Genomic DNA, 18,450 nt, shown 5'->3' with positions numbered 1-18,450 from the left:
TTATTTGGTAGACTTGAATGCAGTTGGTCATTTGCCAGCAAATTTCAAGAGTTTTTTTCTTGAGAGAATGTTGAGGTTAATTTTGAGGAGATGTGCGTATATAAAATTTGATGCACGTTGTACGCATGGCACAAGAGGAAAGATCCCGTTTACACGAAGCTTGTTTCATTTAATTTTTGAATATAATAGCTCTTAATCTTGATTTTTTTCTCTTTCTTTCTTCCATGTTCGTTCATACTTCAGATTTGTTCTTTCTTCTACTGACACGAAATTTACATACGATCGAACATTGGAGGAAGCGAGATGAATAATCACAATTCAATGCAGTGAACCTATATCGATTTTATTTTATCCGCAAAGAATTCAACCAAAGAGAATCTACATGAATGTTCCCAGGAAAGTTTTAAATTTGATATTAATATCCTTTTAATTATCTACGCTACCGTTTTAACGAAACATAAGAATCGAATTAAGAAAGATGACATAAAATATATAATCATATAAATAAATAAAATAAAATTATATAAATACTTAAAATATAACTTATTTTGTATATTTGTTATCGTAACAAATCGATTATTTCAGCTAAGAAATTTCTCTGCATTACAATTTATTTAAGATATTCCATACTTCTTCTCTTGTTTCTAGTGAAATTGTAATTTTATTCTAATGCACCAGTCTCTTGTAATCTATCTTTTCAAGTTGCACCAGGGGTCGCAATTGTTCCGCAAATATCCTCATGTCCTCTGCAATAGCATCCTGCCCACTGGGAGCCAACACACTGAGTTCTACCAAGTAGCTTTGTGATATCGCTTCTACACTTTCTGGCATCTTGCTTTGGTTCATCTTAAAGATCTTTGACACGGTAACTTTCATCCGGCCTTTGCGGAACATGTAACCACGAGCAATGTACTCAAAATCTAGCTTGCAACCTAGTTCAGTGAGAAACTCCACGACTGTGTTGCTGGTGGCGATATCGATGCTGCTGCGTACAATTGTTGGTCGTGATTTATCACCCAGTTCAGGTTGGCCGATGTATCGCAACTGCCATGGCATGTCCTGATAGTCCATAGCGCGTCGTACACGTAACAATAATGGTTGTTCTTGTGGAGAGCCTCTGAAAAGTCAAAGAAAAGAAATCTTTCATATCAAACAAGTGTAATGCACATAATTATACCAGTTTTTTAAAATAATTTTGATGTTAGTTTAATTAATTAAAATTTAATGTTTTTCCTCAAGTGTTAAATAGCTAGAACTTTTAATTAGAAATAAAATTTCATATTATTGATTTATCACTTTAATTATAATATTATTAATATTTTAGAGGCACAAGGTTTGCATTTCAATATTTATAAAACGTTAATCAATTTCCATGTCAAAGAGGAAAAGAAATGTTTGTACCTGCGGATGCTGAAGCACATCTCGTGATCGTTGAAAGTTTCTGGTCCACTATCTACATTATCACATAAACCACGAAGTCTGTGCAGCAGGACTTCTACGGCACTATCCAATACCGATCCTTGAAGCAAGTACTCTTGATTTGGAATAATATTGGATTTAAGCGCAGCGCTCAAGCTGTCCATGGCAGTACTGATCGGAGCAGTCATGCTGGCTTGTCTTTCAAGAATTGTGTCTTCAACAAACTTGAAGACAATTGAAGAAGAAGGAAGAAACACAGAAATTCTGATATAGAAACTTATTAACACTCAATACCATTTGCATGCATATAAATTTCTTATTACATGTAACGGTTCACTTTATTATACCTATGATAGCTTTACCATCATAGCTTTTTATAAATTGCCATGTGTTTGCACACCTTACACTTTATTAATTATTTTTATAATCAATATTTAGTGTCAATAAGAGAAAGTAAATTTATACGAACGTTCAAGTACATTCAGTGTTTACGACGCTCGAGTCTGTGAGATAAAGCTAGATTAGTGCAAAGGAAGGTAAACGCGGCGGCCAATCACCGTCTTGCATTTCTGGTAAATACGGAAGTTATATATAATTATTAGGCTGCGTTCGGACGTCATGAAAAATGCTATCACGGGGCAACAGCTTTTCAATTTTGATAAGTGTGCTAGTACAAAAATGATTTTCAACTTGGAACGATACTTTCAGTGCTGACAGTGAAAGTAAACATAACAAGTTAACCTAGAAATATGGAGAGAAACAAAACAGAATTTATTTGAAGCAAGTGTATCAATGCTGATATCAGAGAGAAGCCCGAGAGCGGTCACGCTCGCGTTTTAACTGTAACGCTCAAACGTGGAGATATGCGTTCCACTTGACGCTCCCAACGCTCGCGGCGTCATTCCATCTTTATTCAATATTCAGTGAGCAATAAAGACAGAATCACTTCAATCACTTCAATGTCGACGTTTGAGGCGTTACAGTTAAAACGCGAGCGTGACCGCTCTCGGGCTTCTCTCTGCTAATATATTTGAAGATTCTAGTGATAGAGTGGTATTCATAGTAAGTTCTTATAATGAGATAATTGTAAGAACATCTTTCAGATACTAATATAGCTCTCCGATTGGCTTTCTTTCATTTTAATTGCACTAGTTGAGAAGTGCAGCAAAAAAAAAAGAACAAACCTTCAGTCTCTCACAGGCACTCACAGGTCTCATAGCATTGCTACAGCGTGCTATTTGGAAAAATGTTGGCAATAATTTTGGAATATATTCTAAATCAGACCATAAGAATATAATTAAAAACGTTTTCTATTAAAATTATGAAAGATGCAAAAATGTTTCGTTCAAAAATCTCTCATTATAGATAAATCAAATGTTTAAATTTATTATTATTACTTTACTCATTATCCATGTTAGAGCAGATTTAAATATTGGGGAAAAAGTTCCTTTATACTTTCCGAGATATTTAATTCTGCATTTTAACTTTTATTCGATTTTAATACACTTTCCACGAGATTTTAAATTACGTACGTTACGCGTATTTAGTTCCTAAAGTAAATTTATTCTGGTATCTCGCACATTTACTTATGCTAACCAGAAACAAAAATGATGACAACAAATATCTGATACAGTCTTTAATTTTAGTAATATTTTTAACAATTACACGCGTATACATGCCGCAGATATAAACATAATAAAAAAAATAACAAGATTCGCAGTCCCCTTTAATCCCTGAATAAATTTAACTCGAAGAATCTTTTATACATTGGCACGATTCCAGTCCTCGTTAAAATAAAGTTTAATGACGACAAATTGATTAAGTAAGAGAATTGACAGTCTCCTTCGGTAGAAACCTATCACTATATGTATCAGAAGCAAGACTCTTCCTTCACGAAACTAACTACTCCGCCAGGTCCGTCAGCGTCTAATAATGGCAATTATTACCGCGCTCGTCACTAATGAAGTGCTCTTGAAATCGGATTACATGTTCGATACACTTTGCTACGTAACGTCACCTAGAGACACGCAGTCTCCAATTATTGCGAAGTATTATCGCAAAATTAACATCGCAACATCGAGCGATGTCAAACTGATTATGGAAGATTCGACAGTCTCCCGCCGTAATGTTCCGTAAATGTTTACGTCCGTCAATTTCAACTGCGCGCGCTTTTTTCCACATTTCTTTACGCGTGATTCTACGTACTCTTCACTTTGATACCGCCACTTTAAAGCGATAGTAGAAATGCCGAGGAAGCGCAGTTAAAGAGAACAGATCGATCGCTAATTCCGTAATATCCTATCATTTCGAAAATTTGTTCCTAGCTAGGATTAATATCGCTCATGCGCTCGTAGAAGAGCAGGTATGGGCTAGCGAATAGCACCTGCGTCAAGGATACACTCTCGACGACGATGTCGGATGTATACAGCCATTGATTCACTCTGTTTCCGCGTCTAAAGCAAACGAAGTGGCCGGAATCCACTGGGCCGCGATGTTCGATCACTGCGCACAGCCGATACTTGTGTTTACCCTGTATTGTCATGAGATACTCGTTGCGCTCAACGGATTTCACGTCACCCTGAACAAATAGAGATTTACGATTTACGATTTACGATTAAATTAGTTTTCCTACCTATTATTTCAATAATTAACTATAATTTTATATTTTTCAATCAATGACCTCTCGATCAATGGGATAAAAAGAGATGAACTTTTTATTGTAACAAGAATAACAAATTATATTTCTTAATTTTTGATGAATCGAAATCGCAGAAGCACATAACATATTACGTAAATTTCTGAATTATCAATTAAATGCTCTATTACCTGCGCGCTTCTTTTCTTCGTCTCCGTATAAGTGTATGGATCTAGCACCAGAATTTCGGGGAATGTGATTTGATCATCCCTTTTAATCAGTACGCCAGAGGAGCTCCACGTGGTCCTCGGGATATGCAGGCATAAGCATTTGGGCAGTTTGCCGAGAGTAAGAGTCTTGATAGCGGCGCAACGCAATGAACATCCGTCGCACTGCACGTCATTTACGATCTCGCTGTCCACGAAACGCGAGAGCAACCACTCCAGAGTATAATGTTGTGGCACGAATAACGAAGTGAGCGGTGGTAAAGGTAACGACAATGTCTCGAGTTTGTCGTAGCGCACTGAAGACTGCCAACAAATTCAGGACTATATTAAGAAGAATCATCTCTTCTTTTGTATCAATTATTAAATGTAATACAAAGAGATTAATATTATTAATATAGTAAAAGAGATAAGACGAAACAAGAAATAAACTGACAAGTATTTGAATTAATCGAAGAGATAAAATTACTGGAAATTACTGAAAATTTAAGTATTTAAATGTATAATTTCAAGAATCACATAAAGATAAATTAATTTCGAGAAAAATTAGCAATTAAAACAAATCGAGATTATTTTTGCCTTCGTGACAATACCTTCCACAGACAACCACTGCACTGAAACTGGCTGGTGATCAGACCCGAGAACAGATGGGTTTCCACTGAAGGAATGTTGACGAACGGCATGGAGCACAGGGATTTCCATGATCTAAAGGGGCTCTTGCAGTCACCGTTGCTCTGAACGTTTCGCGAGAGCAACTCCGAGGATCTAGCGAGAATCATGCCGGGTCTACATGAACTCGGAGACATACTCGATACTGACGAGGTCGAAGTTACCATCTGATTGTTACAGTTTTTGTCAAAACCCTTTGGAGCAACGGTATTGTTCTTTGCTGAAGCGATGTCATTGCAGGACGCGCTTCTGAGCACATCGCCCACTCCTCTCGCGTCACATTTCACGGTTGGACTAGGGGGCAGTGCGTCGGACAAACAGCCTTTCTGAAATTATGGAAATTAATTCTTCAGTAATCTTTATCAAGTTATTAAGTTATTGAATACAAGTTTTTAGCAACTAGTTATCAAGATCTTGAAGATTACACTCCTTTTATAACATTAATTATTTTAGTTTATCGCCAAAGCAGAAAATTATGTTGGATATATTAAAATGCTCTTTAATGTGGCATACCCTGTTTATTGGCTGTATTTCAGCATCTAATGCACTTAAAATCACATGGAACAATTCGTGGGCGTCTTGATGACCAGGACCAAAATTCCACAAGGAACCAATGGAAGAAATAATTTCGATAGGCGTCACGTTGCCATATAAATCGTCGGCAAAACCGTTGATTTCTGTCAAGATGCATGAATTAATGCAACAAAAATATAAAGAACATTTAAAAATATCAAGTTATAAAAGTCCATCATTTGACGAAAAATACATGATTGAAAATCTTACTACGTAAGAAGAAATTAGGATATGAAATTATTTTCTAATATCTTGTCAAAATAAACTTTATATAAATTAATAATCAAAATCATACTCCTGAGAACGGAGAACAATGTATTAGTAAAGCTTCTGTCCTTCTCCTGTTGTTTCTGAAGCCAAAGGATAAATGTAGGACAAGCAGCTAGTGCTTGCAAAAGAGAATTTAGGAAACAGGTATATCCCAAATTGTTGATCCCAACAACTTGACCTAAAAATATTACCAATATTAATAAATAAGAATCATAATACGTTTCCTAAATGTAAAATATCCCTATAATTAGAATAGATAAATCAAATAACTTGGTATTTCGAAAATTTAGAATTTAGAAGGAAAGAATTTCACATTCGTCTTATACTTGTAGCAGAATAATAAAGAACAATGTTAGTGACAATGAACAATTACATTACTTTATTTTAAGAATACAATTTTATTATAACGATACAAGTACATAACAATATAAAAAGAACTTTTTTTAAAAAAAAGCTTTGTTAATAGAGATGTTGTCTTGAACATTCCCTGCTAAAAATTAGGGATTACTTACCTTTTTTTCTGGGTTTAGGTGATGGGCCCCATAAGACGAAGAGGCCAACAGCGATAGCAAAGCCCACGCCGGCAAACATTGCAATCTTTTCCACATCCATCACGTTTGAAATCGACTAAAACTTTATCGTATTCTACGGTACTCGCAGAGTGGTCTAACCTACGTTCCAGCTCGTGCAATTCTTTCCCGATTTTTGTTCGAGCATACTTTCGAAACGGCAGAAGCTTGAACGTACGCTGAGATTCACGTGGACGGAATCAAATCTTGATGAAAAATGACACGGATACGACTCTATGAATTATAGCTGCCAATAGAACAAACGGACGATGTTCAGTAATCAGCTGATAGGTTATGTCGGCCAATGAATGAAGGCAACGTTAATTAGGACAAAATAATAAATGACAAATGTAATTAAGATTTAAGAAGTAACGCGATCTTTCATGTAACATGGCTGTATAATGTGCACAATGAAATGAAATTTGATACCGGCAAAGCGATTACATATAAACACGACTGCATACAAAAGTGCAAGACTCGTTCGTACTTGCAGTATATCCAAAGATGTACTCCGGGCGTGTTCCCTTTTTTGCCGTCACTGCGACAATCATTACATCATAAAAGTCCATTGCCGTAGCCATTACAAAATTCCTAGTGCAATAAGTTAGAGTGAAAGCAGAGAGAAGCCTGAGAGCGGTCACGCTCGCGTTTTAACTGTAAAGCCTATTACACAATGCAGGCAACAAGGGGTCTATTACGCGTATCTCTTCACGGAGTGAAAATATGAAAAATGAGCAAATTTACTAGAATATTTGTAATTTGATTGGTCAACACCTAGTGAATTTGCTCACTTTTCGCATTTTCACTCCGTGAAGAGATACGTAATAGACCCCCAGGGCATCGATCGTGTATCTTTGTCGATTTTTCTCGCTTCTCGTACTTTCATGTCACATGAAACAATACGCGCGATTGGCTTTGGGCATAGTGAAAATGCGATATCCCTATACTCACAGAAGTGAATTGTTACAGAAGCGAGCAGTTCACCGCTTGTGAAAGTATTTCTCGAGAAATGGTTTTTCGACGATATCTCGCGGCGAACGGAGCGAGCTAGGGGGTTCTTTCTAGCGGCATTCGACGGGGATTTGCGAGCCCTTTCCAACGCCCTTATTAAACTTTCCGTCACGCGCACCGTCCCGGAGTCTATTCGCCAGCTGCGCTAGCCCACCCGCCCGCACATACGCGCACGCCCACCCGCACGCCCGCACGCCCGCACGCCCGCACGCCCGCACATACGTCCGCACATACGCGCACGCCCGATGTATGAAATATTATCTCACAATTATATGTCACAATTATACAAAATCACAATTTTACAAAAAGACAACGCGCAAATGAATTTTCTACTTATTTTTCAATTATTTGTCTTATTATTTGTTGTACATATATGTGATGAGAAATTATACAAGAGTGAAGGAAGTATGTACGGACATGTATGGACATATTTGATAGATAATTTTGTATGTTTCTATATAATTATGTAGAGTTTTACTAGCAACACAGGCGCGCGCTACGCGCGCTATTTAATTTTTGAATATTAATGTTTTCGGATAATAATATTGATCTATTATTTATTATATAATAAATAAGACAAATGCTATTGTAAAAAAGGCGTTAAAGGTGTTATTTATTTATTTCATGGTGTTTGATGAATAGAAATTTGACAGAATTGACAGCTGCCGTATCGTACGGCACATGAGCTGATTTCGCGAGCCGCGGGCCGCGGGCCGCGAGCACGCGTCTTGGCCGTTGGACGTTGGACGTTCGGCGTTCGAGACTTTCGGCATTAGGCGTTGGACGTTTGGCGACGTGGTGCAACGTCGTCGCCGTCCGGCGACGTGAACCTATCGTACGTATGTGAACGCGCTTTTAGGGACAAAGTCGCTTTGCTTGTGTACGTGCGAGCGTACGTACGTGAGTCTGAACGTGAATGTGGAGAAGAATGAAAGCGAGAATTTTAGCATACGATTAGGATATCGGAGGATGGAGTGCAGCAATTGTTTTGAAAGTGGTCGGAATGGAAAGCTTGCATGGACATTAGATTTGTGATTAGGTGTTTAGTTGGTGAGATATTGCAAGGAAAGCTAGTTGGTAGCACGCGACGTGTATGTAGTGGCTCCGATTGCTCGGAAGGTGGTGGTTTACGTACTGGGCGTGGCGACGCTACCGCGTGGCTGGATTAGTGTGGATGAGGCGTTGGAAATGATAGTTGGCTGATAAAGATCCGTAGAAGGTGTAGGGGTAGGGATATTTAAATATGCCTTAAGGCATGACCTTTGGAAAGAATGGAATGAATTTAGATAGAATGAATAATTTCGATGAAATTGAAAGGCGTTGTAGGAATATGTTTGCGTTTTGGAAATAAGTAAAATGGTAGGGTGGATTTGGAAGTGGTGGAAGTGAGTGGGTAATGGAAAAGATGGAAAAAATGTAAAAAATGGTAATGATGTTGGATGGTGTATTCGGTTTTGAAAATGATAAAGATTGGTATTTGTAAGAGTTATTGATTGGAATGTGATGGGAAGAATATGAGGTTAATTAGTAGAAATTAGGGAAATTTGATGAAAGGAAGGAATTAGCGTGGCTTGACCCTCTGGTTGGACAGATGGTACAGGTGCTGCGGAGGAGGATAGGAGGATCCCGTTGGTAAGAGGGATTGACCTTACGTTTGCCTTACGTAAAAAGGACGATGGAGTAAAAAGAGACGGTGTGGAATAATATAAATATAAATATAAGAGGGTGAAATGGACGTTGGTGGTTGAGCGGAAAATGGAGAATGGAGAATGGAGAATGGAGAATGGAGAATGGAGAATGGAAAATGGAAGCGTCGATACGCTTGTCGATACGCTTGTCGGCTGGAAGACACTCGGTACGGCGGTTGCGTGCGTACATACGTGGAGAGGCAGAGGCCAGACGGTGGCGCCCTTGGTCGAGCTGACGGAGCGACAGGGACGTAAGAATATAAATAGTTGTAAAATTGGTGGATATTGGATATTTTTTGTCGACATGGATGTCCATGTCGACAAAAAATGGACATGGACATTCGTACTGTACTCGTGATAGATGAACCGGCGGAGATGCTGTCGGTATATTCGTGCGCCGTGTGACTGGGACACTGCGCGTATACTTGGCGCGAGACAGTACGGGGTGTTTGTTGATAGAGGAAAAAGTGAAAAGTGAAAACATTGGTTGATTGGTGCGTGGGCGACGTAACGCGGCATTAAGGCATTAAGGCATTAAGGAGGCAAATGCGCGCGCGATGGTAAGGAAAGAAAAGCAGGAAAGAGGAGAAAATGAGAGGAAGGGAAGGGAAGGGAGAGAAAATGGGAAAATAATAGATTTTGTGTGGCGTGCGGGCGGCCTAACGTGGTGGTAACCGGGATGAATGCCGTACTAACGATATAAATAGGCGCAGTAGTAGTAAGGAGGAAAAGTGGGAAAATTGAGGGAAGGAGAAAAAAAAAAAATTTGCTTCGTTCGAGCGCCGCAGGCTGATGGGCGTGAAAAAAGCCTGCAGTACGGACTAGATGGAAAAAAAAAAAAAGAGGAAATGGTGTCCGCAGGGATTGCGATATGGGAGCAGGTAGATGGAACGAGGATAGAGATAGCCTATGTACGTTTATTCGGAGTATGGAGAAGCGACGAGTATGGAGGACTACCGATCGCTGACACGTTACCGAAATGCCCCCTGCATACAGGCCGTATTGATAGTGGAGCGTGAAGAAGAAGAATGTAGAATAGATTGGATAGCGAGGAAAGAAGAGGATGGTGGAGAGTGGAGAGTGGAGAGTGGAGAGTGGAGAGTGGAGAGTGGAGAGGAAGTTTTGGCTGAAGTAAGCGTTATGGAATGCGGGAGACGGACTGGGCGAAGAGGCGCTTAAGCTAAGGAGCGGGAATGGCCGTGATGCTTATTGCCGCATTGGACCTATTGGCTGTTTGCGTGATATTTGCGTTGGTTGGTGCGATGTGGCAATGGCGACATAGCGACATAGCGACATTGCATGGGAGACGTGGCTGGAAGTACGATGGAGGTTTAATAGAAGCCGTGACTGTAAAATATTAGCCAGGTGTTATTAGAAGAGGATATTGATTGGATGATCGTTGTAAGGTTGAATTGGAATAGGAATAGGAATAGGAATAGGAATAGGAATAGGAATAGGAATAGGAATAAAATATAGATTTATTGCTACTCGTAAGGTTTAGTTGACCGGTTGAGGATGAGGAATGGGAGTAGGGAGTAGGAGGAATTTTGGAAATTAGTAAAGGAAGAGACGATGGTAAGGTAAGATGATGAAGAGATGATGGTTTGGTATTGCATGGAATTAAGCAGGCGGTTAACAATATAGTGAGAGGTAATGATAAAAGAGAAAAGAGAAGAGAAAAGAGAAAAGAGAAAAGAGAAAAGAAGAAAGAAAAAGGAAAATGCAGAAAATGCAGAAAATGCAGGAAATGAAGAGAAAAAATGTAAATTTTGCTTGGTTTAAGCGCCGCAGGCCAATGAGCCGAAAAAAAGCGTGGTTTATTATATTATAGTTTATTGTTATATTTAACCGTTGGAAAATTGAGAGAAGAAAAAAAAAAATAGAAATTTGCTCGGTTTGAGCACCGCAGGCCGATAATCGGAAAAGGCCTAGTGTATTAGCCATAAAAAAAAAAGAATGGAGAAAATTAAGGAAAAAAAAAATAAAATTTGCTTGGTTTGAGCGCCGCAGGCCGATGATCGGAAAAAAAGCCTGGTGTACTAACCTAACCTAACCGTTAAAAAAAAAGGAGAAATTGAGGAAAGGGAGAGAAAAAAGGAAAAAAAAAAAAAAGAAATTTTCTTTGTTCAAGCGCCGCAGGCCGATGATTAAAAAACAAAGCCGTGTATTAACCATTAAAAAATTGAGCGAATTCAGGAAAGTTGGATAATTTAAGAAAAAAAAAAATAAGTACAAAAAGAAACATAAAGTTGAATAAATTATTAAAATTTGAATATAATTATAAATGTAGTTAGTTCAACTAATTTACTCAGTTCAACTTGACGTATATTTGACTTATTGTTGAAAATTAGGAAAATTAACACTTTATTGTTACTTTGCGAACGAATGAGTGAACAGAAAAAAAAAACGAAAAACACAAAAAAAAACGATTGCAATAAATAATATAAAATATTATATATGCAGATAATGACCACTAGTCGCAGTACACATAGAATGAAATAGTACTATTTCCTTATGGAGTATAGTGAGCGTAGACAACATTATTTGGTTTTGGCGATTCTAGAAAGAACTTGTGGAGAATTAGCATAAGCATAAGTAATAAAATAGCATAAGTAATACCTGTTTATTTTATACTTAAACGCATACATATTTTTATATAAAAAAAAAAGTTGAATACATTATGCAAACAAAATTATAAGATCAAATATATGTACATTTATAAAAATATGTACATTTATAAAAAATATTTAATGGAAAAAAAAAAAAAAAAATTGAGTTATTTTACACTTTTACACGCCTTACCATCCATCTATATTATATTATAGTTATTATATTATATATTTCAAAGTACTATTATTTTCAAAGTAATATTATTTACTATTTACTATTACTATTCCTGAAACATCTTTTACACTACCACCCATGACACAAATTCTTCTCTTATACCAGCTGCAAAGCGAGAGTGAGTATAACTGCTATCGTTTCGTAGCTTAAAGTCTGTTATAAAATCTGTTTGCACTGTTTGTTGTTATCATTAGTACTCTAAAGAAATATATTCTATATGCATAATAATATATGCATAATATATTCTGTATATAATAATATTTGTATCTTGTTTCTAAAAAAAGGCCGATAAAAATAAATTTTGATTAATAGTTATACATGAATATTATATACTAACCTTAACCGCACGATCCAACTTTTACACTAGTTAGTTAAATGTTGTTCCTGTTAATTTTGTTGTTGTTGTTGTTGTCCTAACGCAACCAGGCGTAACTAATGATTTGATTTCAGGTACCACGAAGACAGTCCTAACCTTTGGGAATTCCCAGTCCTACCTTGGATGGCGTCGGGACGACAGTCCTAACTGATTAATTAACTATCTGATTAAATAATTAATTAACTAACTGTCAGGACCACGGAGACTGGTCCAGGTTAGGTTAGGTTAGGTTAGGTTAGGTTAGGTTAGGTTAGGTTAGGTTAGGTTAGGTTAGGTTAGGTTAGGTTAGGTTAGGTTAGGTTAGGTTAGGTTAGGTTAGTTAGGTTAGGTTAGGTTAGGTTAGGTTAGGTTAGGTTAGGTTAGGTTAGGTTAGGTTAGGTTAGGTTAGGTTAGGTTGGGAGTCTTGTTGGATGCCTCGAGGCGAACGGACGTGTCTCTGATGCGCTCCGTACTCGAAGTGTTATCTGGCCTTTAAAATCCGGTTTTCGGGTTGCGTTTTGTACTCAGTTCGTGTATTTCGTTGCGCTCGTCACGAATCTTGTCGAGTTTTGCCGGAATTCCGGCAGAAATCCGAGATTTCGTGGTTTTTAGTGTCGAGGTGACGCGCCGGCCATTTTGTTGGTTAGCCCGCCAAATCGCGCGCGTTAGATATCGCGTTTGCGGTCAATTTTCGGTTTTCGGGAGTTCGCGACGTGTTTATTGAGCTCTTCCGAGGAATCCGTGCCCTTCCGGTGCATGCTGGACATTCCGGAAAGCCAATTTTAGCATCCGCGTGTGCTCGTGACAGGTCAAGGTCACTCGCCTTTTTCGCGGTTTTTATTGACGCTTTTGCTTTTATGCGTTTCGCGTGCGGGCTAATTACCGTGTTAGTGTCGCGTTATTGCGAGTTTGTCGTGTAATTGCGTGTACGGGGCGTACGCGTCAATTTATTTGCGTTACATGTTCGCCGCTTCGGCGCGGCCGTGTTCGCCACAAAGTGGTTAGCCCGCCTAACTGTTCGTTCGATTTTTCGTGCTTTCGCGTGCTATTTTGTGCTTCGCGTGTGCGAGGAGTCTTCGGCAACCCTTCCTGAAGAAACCGAGCCCTTTTGCGGGCTCGAGGACATTCCAGGAAGCCCGGAGGATCGTAGCGTGTGGTGCCGAGTGACAGGTCGGTCGTTTAGTGTATTTTGCCTTTGCGCGGTGCGCGTGCGGGTCGCCTTTCGTGCTTGTGTCGCGTATTCGAGATATTTTGACGTTCTCTTGCGTGTGCGGGGTGTGCACGGTATTTTCGTTGCGTTATACATCCGTCCTTGTGGCGCGGTCGGGTTCGCCGTCGCGAGGTTAGCCCGCTTGTCCGTTCGTTCGAGTTCTCGGTTTTATTTTTGGTTGGTACGTGCGAGGAGTCATCGGCCACCCTTCCTGAGGAATCCGAGCTCGCCCGCGAGCTCGAGGACATTCCAGGAAGCCCAGAGGACTGCAGAGTGCTGTGCCGAGTGACAGGTCGCGGTGTTCGACCACCCCGAGTATTTTAAACGTTTATTACGGCGTTTGGACGGTTTTGTCGTGCCTGTTCGGTTTGCGGGAGGTTTGCGGGCAGTGCTCGGTGCTTGCCGTGCCGCGTTTTCGCGTGTGCGAGGTGTGCGGAGCATTTTGTCCAGATTCGTGGTTAGCGAGGTTAGTTGGCGCGGAGCCGTGCAGTGCAGTCGCCATTTTGAGGCTCAGCTTTAGGGCGCGTTCCCCCACTTCGGTAAGTTGGACAAACTCGTTCTCGGGTCTAGGGTTATTCCCCTAAATTAGTGTCTCTTTGGTCTTGGACGGTTTTTCGTTATATTTGGCGGGTTTATCGGTGTGTTCGGTATTCTCCACGGTTGGGAGACTATTTATTTTTACGTGTTGGGTTTTTTGGGTTTTTCTGCTAAACCCTATAGTAGAATAGATATCCCTTCAGTAGTACTGTTTGGAATTTCGTGGTGGTTTAGTTTTTGGGGCCTAGGGATTTTCCCCTAGGCCTAGTTATTTTTGTGTTTTTGGCTCTTTGACCGCGCGGTGCGTCCATTGCACGTCTGCAATGGACAACAGCTATTTGGTAGACGAGCCTCTTCCGCCGGAGAGCCCTTTTTCCGGCATGCCTCCGGCAGAGGTCCCTACTAGCACCCCTGAGGGTGCCCCGGAGTGTGGCCCCTCCTCGGGGCCCTCTTCCGATCAACAGCTGGGCGCTGCGATCGACTTGACGGATGTCGCCGCCTACCCGGACGACGATGACATGTCGGTTTGTTCCCGCTTGTCCCAGGTGTCCAGCACTTCACGTGCTTCGCGTAAGCACAATAAAAAGCGTAAGGCGGCTAATCGCCTATCTGACGGGGACTCTGACGAGGATGTATGTGCCCGTCCTTGTGACGAGCACACCTCCTCCGTTGACATTTGTGCGCGTATTACCGAGTACGCCACAATGATTGATGACATCCGCAAAAAGAGCGGGAAGATGCAGGGTAAATTGAGCGGGGATATGAAAACCCTGCTCAAACGGATTAAGGAAGCCACCTTCATCCTGGCGACCCGCGATAGTCCTGAGGAGGTCGAGCAGCTGCGACGCTCAGCGACCTCCATGCAGCGCGAAGTTACCGCTCTCCGCGAGTCGAACGCTGGTCTGCGCCGTGCGTATGACGAGGCGATGGCGAAGGTGGCTATGCCGCCGCCGACGCCCGTGGCTCCTCCGATGAGGCCACAGCCGCGTATCACTGCCAATGAGCCTGGCCCCCGCGTTACTATAGTACGACCGGACCCACCGGCCCGTGCGCGCGACGATAGTCGCCCTGCTCGCGTTGAGCAAGCGACTCCCCCTATCGATGTCCAGACCGTCACGGACACCGTTGTCCAAACGGTTATGGCGGCGTTGCGTCAACAGGGTGTATTGGGCCCGCGCAATCGTAGTGCGTCGCGCAGCGTTAGTCGCGGACGTCGACAGGCGTCCAGAAGTGTGTCGCGCGGTCGTTACCGCGATTCGTATAATGTGGATCCGTCCGCTAGATACGCGGCTGATCCATACTACGCGTACGATGACCCGGCTTCGGGTACTAGTGTAGCGTACGATCGCGCGTATCCCGTGCTGTCTGCGCCTCGTGTACGGCCTCCTCCCGTCCGTGAGGGAGCCCCGCGACCTGACGATTATGATCATCGTTATGATCTGCCCCCCACGTATGCGGGGGCTGCTCGCCGCCCAGCGAGTCAGCCGCACCCGCCCGCGTCCGTTCGGGGACCCGTCGATCCCCACCGGCCGTGGCAGCAGGCCCCTCCGGCCGCGCCGCAACGTGCCTCCCGCGATCGTCGTCGCCCCCCGCGTACCTCCGTGGTTACGGTCACGCGCGCGGACCATGGGCCTTCGTACGCCGAAACGTTGACGAAGGCCAAGGCGCAGATGCCAGACATCGGTCTGGACAAGACGCGAGTGCGGTATACCAATACCGGCGCGCTATTAATAGAGGTAGGCGGCCCGGAAAATAAAACGAAGGCCGACGCGTTGGCTGGACATCTCCGTGAGATGCTGCGGGACGGCGCCAGCGTCCGTCGCCCCGTCAAGATGGCCGAACTCCGATTCGTTGGGTTGGACGAATCGGTGACGTCAGGGGAGGTCGCGAATGTTATTGCGCAGATCGGCGAGTGTCCGGTAGATGAAGTTCGCGTGGGTGTCATCAAGCCACTGCGCAACGGTCTCGGAATCGTGTGGGCGCAGTGCCCGTTGGCGGCTGCGATTAAGGTGTCCAACCAGGGCAAGGTGCGCCTTGGTTGGATGCTCGTGCGCGCAGAACTAATGAGGGCAAAGCCGTTACGCTGCTTTCATTGTCTGGAGGTCGGCCACGTTGCGCGGGGCTGCACACGGCCCGATCGCACGGCCGTGTGCTTTAGGTGTAGTCAGCCGGGTCATAGAGCCACGGATTGCAAAGCTGCAACACCGAGTTGCATCCTTTGCCGCGAAGCCGGATTGCCCGCGGAGCATCGCGTCGGTAGCGCGCAGTGTCAGCCAGTCGTGGCCGACGCGCGAGGGGGGGGTCGGAGAGCTGCCCCGCCTGCCGGTTCCCGTCCAGCCCGCTAAATGGACATTCTGCAGTTTAACTGCAATCATTCACGCGCGGCCCAAGATCTGGCCTTTCAAACGATGGCGGAACGCGGAGTTCCCATCGCTCTGTTCGCGGAACCGTATCGGGCGGCTGGGGCCGGGACGTGGGTCACCAGCCTCGATGACACGTGCGCGTTGTTTTTGCGCTCGTCCGAGTCGGTTGCGTGCTCCTGGACGCCGCGAAATAGGGGAAACGGTTTTGTGGCGGCGGAGGTCGATGACCTCTTGCTTGTCGGGTGTTATTTTTCACCCAACAGGCCCTTGCGCGAATTCGAGCGGTTCTTGTCGTTGCTCGGGACGTCGTGCGCGTGTCCTCGCACCGTAAGCTCCTCGTGGCCGGCGATTTTAATGCGCGCTCCACAGAGTGGGGCGACACGCATACTTCAGCTCGCGGTGAGAGTCTGAGCGAGTGGGCGGCATCTTTGTCGCTTCACCTCCTCAACCGGGGTGATACCCCCACCGTAGACCGGTATCAGGGTCGTTCGATCGTCGACCTGACGTGGGGCACTTCCGCCCTTCTTCCATTCCTGTCCCGTTGGCGGGTGTTGGAGGACGAGTCCCTTTCGGATCACCGGATGATCCTTTTCCGCGTCGACAGGCCTACCGCTCGCCGGGAGCGCGATATAGTTGTTCGGGACATCCGCTGGGCCCTCAAAAAGCTGGACCGTGAGAAACTCGACACCATGATGGCATTTGCGGCGTGGTCTGCGGGTGCTGGGGATGACGATGTGCCTGTCGGCGTTCAGGCGTCGGATCTGGTGGCGAAAGTCACGGATCTGTGCGACGTAGTCATGCCTCGTGTCCGCGGTGCCCCGGGTCGCCGTGGTGTCTATTGGTGGGACGGGGATCTCTCCGCAGCTCGCTCGGCGGCCAACGCCGCCCGTCGCCGGTATACGCGTGCTCGTCGGGGTGGGAACGCCGCGCGGGTAGCATTGGCGCGTGCGGCGTACGTTGCCGCGCGCCAGTCGTATAAGCAACTGATCGTCCGCGCCCAGGAGCGCGCCTGGGCGGAGTTGCTCGCGCAGGTGGATACGGATCCTTGGGGCCGGCCCTATCGCGTTGTACTAAAGAAATTGCGGAGTTCGAGCGGGCCCGCACCCCTCGCGCTCATGTCGCCGCCTGACGCGCGCCGCGTTATTGCCGCGTTATTTCCCCCCGCGTCGGGTGCTTTAGTCCCGCGTGTCGCCGAAGACCCTTTGGCACGGCCTCGGTCGGAGCCGGGTGACGCGTCACATGAGATCACCGCAGCGGAGGTCGCGAGGTGTCTCACCAGGGTCGGTACACGTCCTACCGCTCCTGGCCCGGACGGTATCCCTGGGTTAATTTGGCGGCATTTAATTCGTTCGGTTCCTGACGCGATTCTTCCGACCTTGAATCGGTGCATTGCCGCGGGTGTTTTCCCCGCTCGCTGGAAGCAGGCCAAACTGGTCTTGCTGCAAAAGAGCGGGCGCCCGGCTGGTGATCCCGGTGGGTACCGGCCCATCTGCTTATTAGATGAGGCCGGCAAGGTTCTTGAGCGAGTTCTCGCTCTGCGCCTCACGCAGCATGTCGCTGATCGCGGCGGAATTAGCCCGCACCAATATGGTTTTTGCGTCAATCGGTCGACATGTGACGCACTTCGCTTCGTCGTAAATACGGTTCGGTCTTATACCGCCGAGGGTGGGCTTTGTGTCGGGATTTCGCTCGACATAAGAACGCGTTTAACACCCTTCCGTGGCCGGTTATTATGGCGGCGCTAGAGAGTGGCGCGTGCCCGCCTACCTCTTGACGCTTTTCCGTTCGTACCTGTCCGACCGGTGGGTCTACGCGGTGTTAGGCGACGGCTCCGTTGTTCGGCATCGGTCGAATGCGGAGTTCCCCAAGGCGCAGTCCTAGCCGCGCTTCTCTGGATCGTGACATACGACCAGGTGTTGCGAACGGCGCTGCCGCCCGATTGTCACGTGTCCGGCTTCGCCGATGATACCACCATCCTCGTGGGTGGTCGCGACGAGCGCGAGATACGCGCGCGTGCAACTTTTGCAGATTCGAGTCTGCGCGGATTTTTAGAGGCTAATTCGCGCTTGATTCTCCTCTTTTT

At 44.5% G+C, this 18,450-nt stretch overlaps 2 protein-coding genes across 2 annotated transcripts; both read right to left on the bottom strand.

Moving 5' to 3' along the window:
- Positions 1 to 322: 322 nt before the first annotated feature.
- On the bottom strand, positions 323 to 2,227 carry LOC105280236 (mediator of RNA polymerase II transcription subunit 18). Its single transcript, XM_011340577.3, has 2 exons — positions 1,402 to 2,227; positions 323 to 1,117 (listed from the first exon to the last, which is right to left on the bottom strand). Exons 1-2 carry the CDS (start codon positions 1,605 to 1,607, stop codon positions 667 to 669), a joined length of 657 nt encoding a protein of 218 aa, XP_011338879.1. The 5' UTR covers positions 1,608 to 2,227; the 3' UTR covers positions 323 to 666.
- Positions 2,228 to 2,888: 661 nt separating this feature from the next.
- LOC105280235 (ubiquitin carboxyl-terminal hydrolase 30 homolog) lies at positions 2,889 to 6,888 on the bottom strand. The gene is made up of 6 exons (XM_011340576.3): positions 6,303 to 6,888; positions 5,816 to 5,968; positions 5,461 to 5,624; positions 4,872 to 5,273; positions 4,246 to 4,584; positions 2,889 to 3,997 (listed from the first exon to the last, which is right to left on the bottom strand). Exons 1-6 carry the CDS (start codon positions 6,400 to 6,402, stop codon positions 3,740 to 3,742), a joined length of 1,416 nt encoding a protein of 471 aa, XP_011338878.1. The 5' UTR covers positions 6,403 to 6,888; the 3' UTR covers positions 2,889 to 3,739.
- Positions 6,889 to 18,450: the final 11,562 nt, after the last annotated feature.

Source organism: Ooceraea biroi, chromosome 1 (genome assembly GCF_003672135.1).
Source record: "Ooceraea biroi isolate clonal line C1 chromosome 1, Obir_v5.4, whole genome shotgun sequence".
Lineage (NCBI taxonomy): Eukaryota > Metazoa > Arthropoda > Insecta > Hymenoptera > Formicidae > Ooceraea > Ooceraea biroi.
The sequence above is the reverse complement of the archived record's forward strand: the minus strand, read 5'-3'. Positions and strand labels throughout refer to the sequence as shown.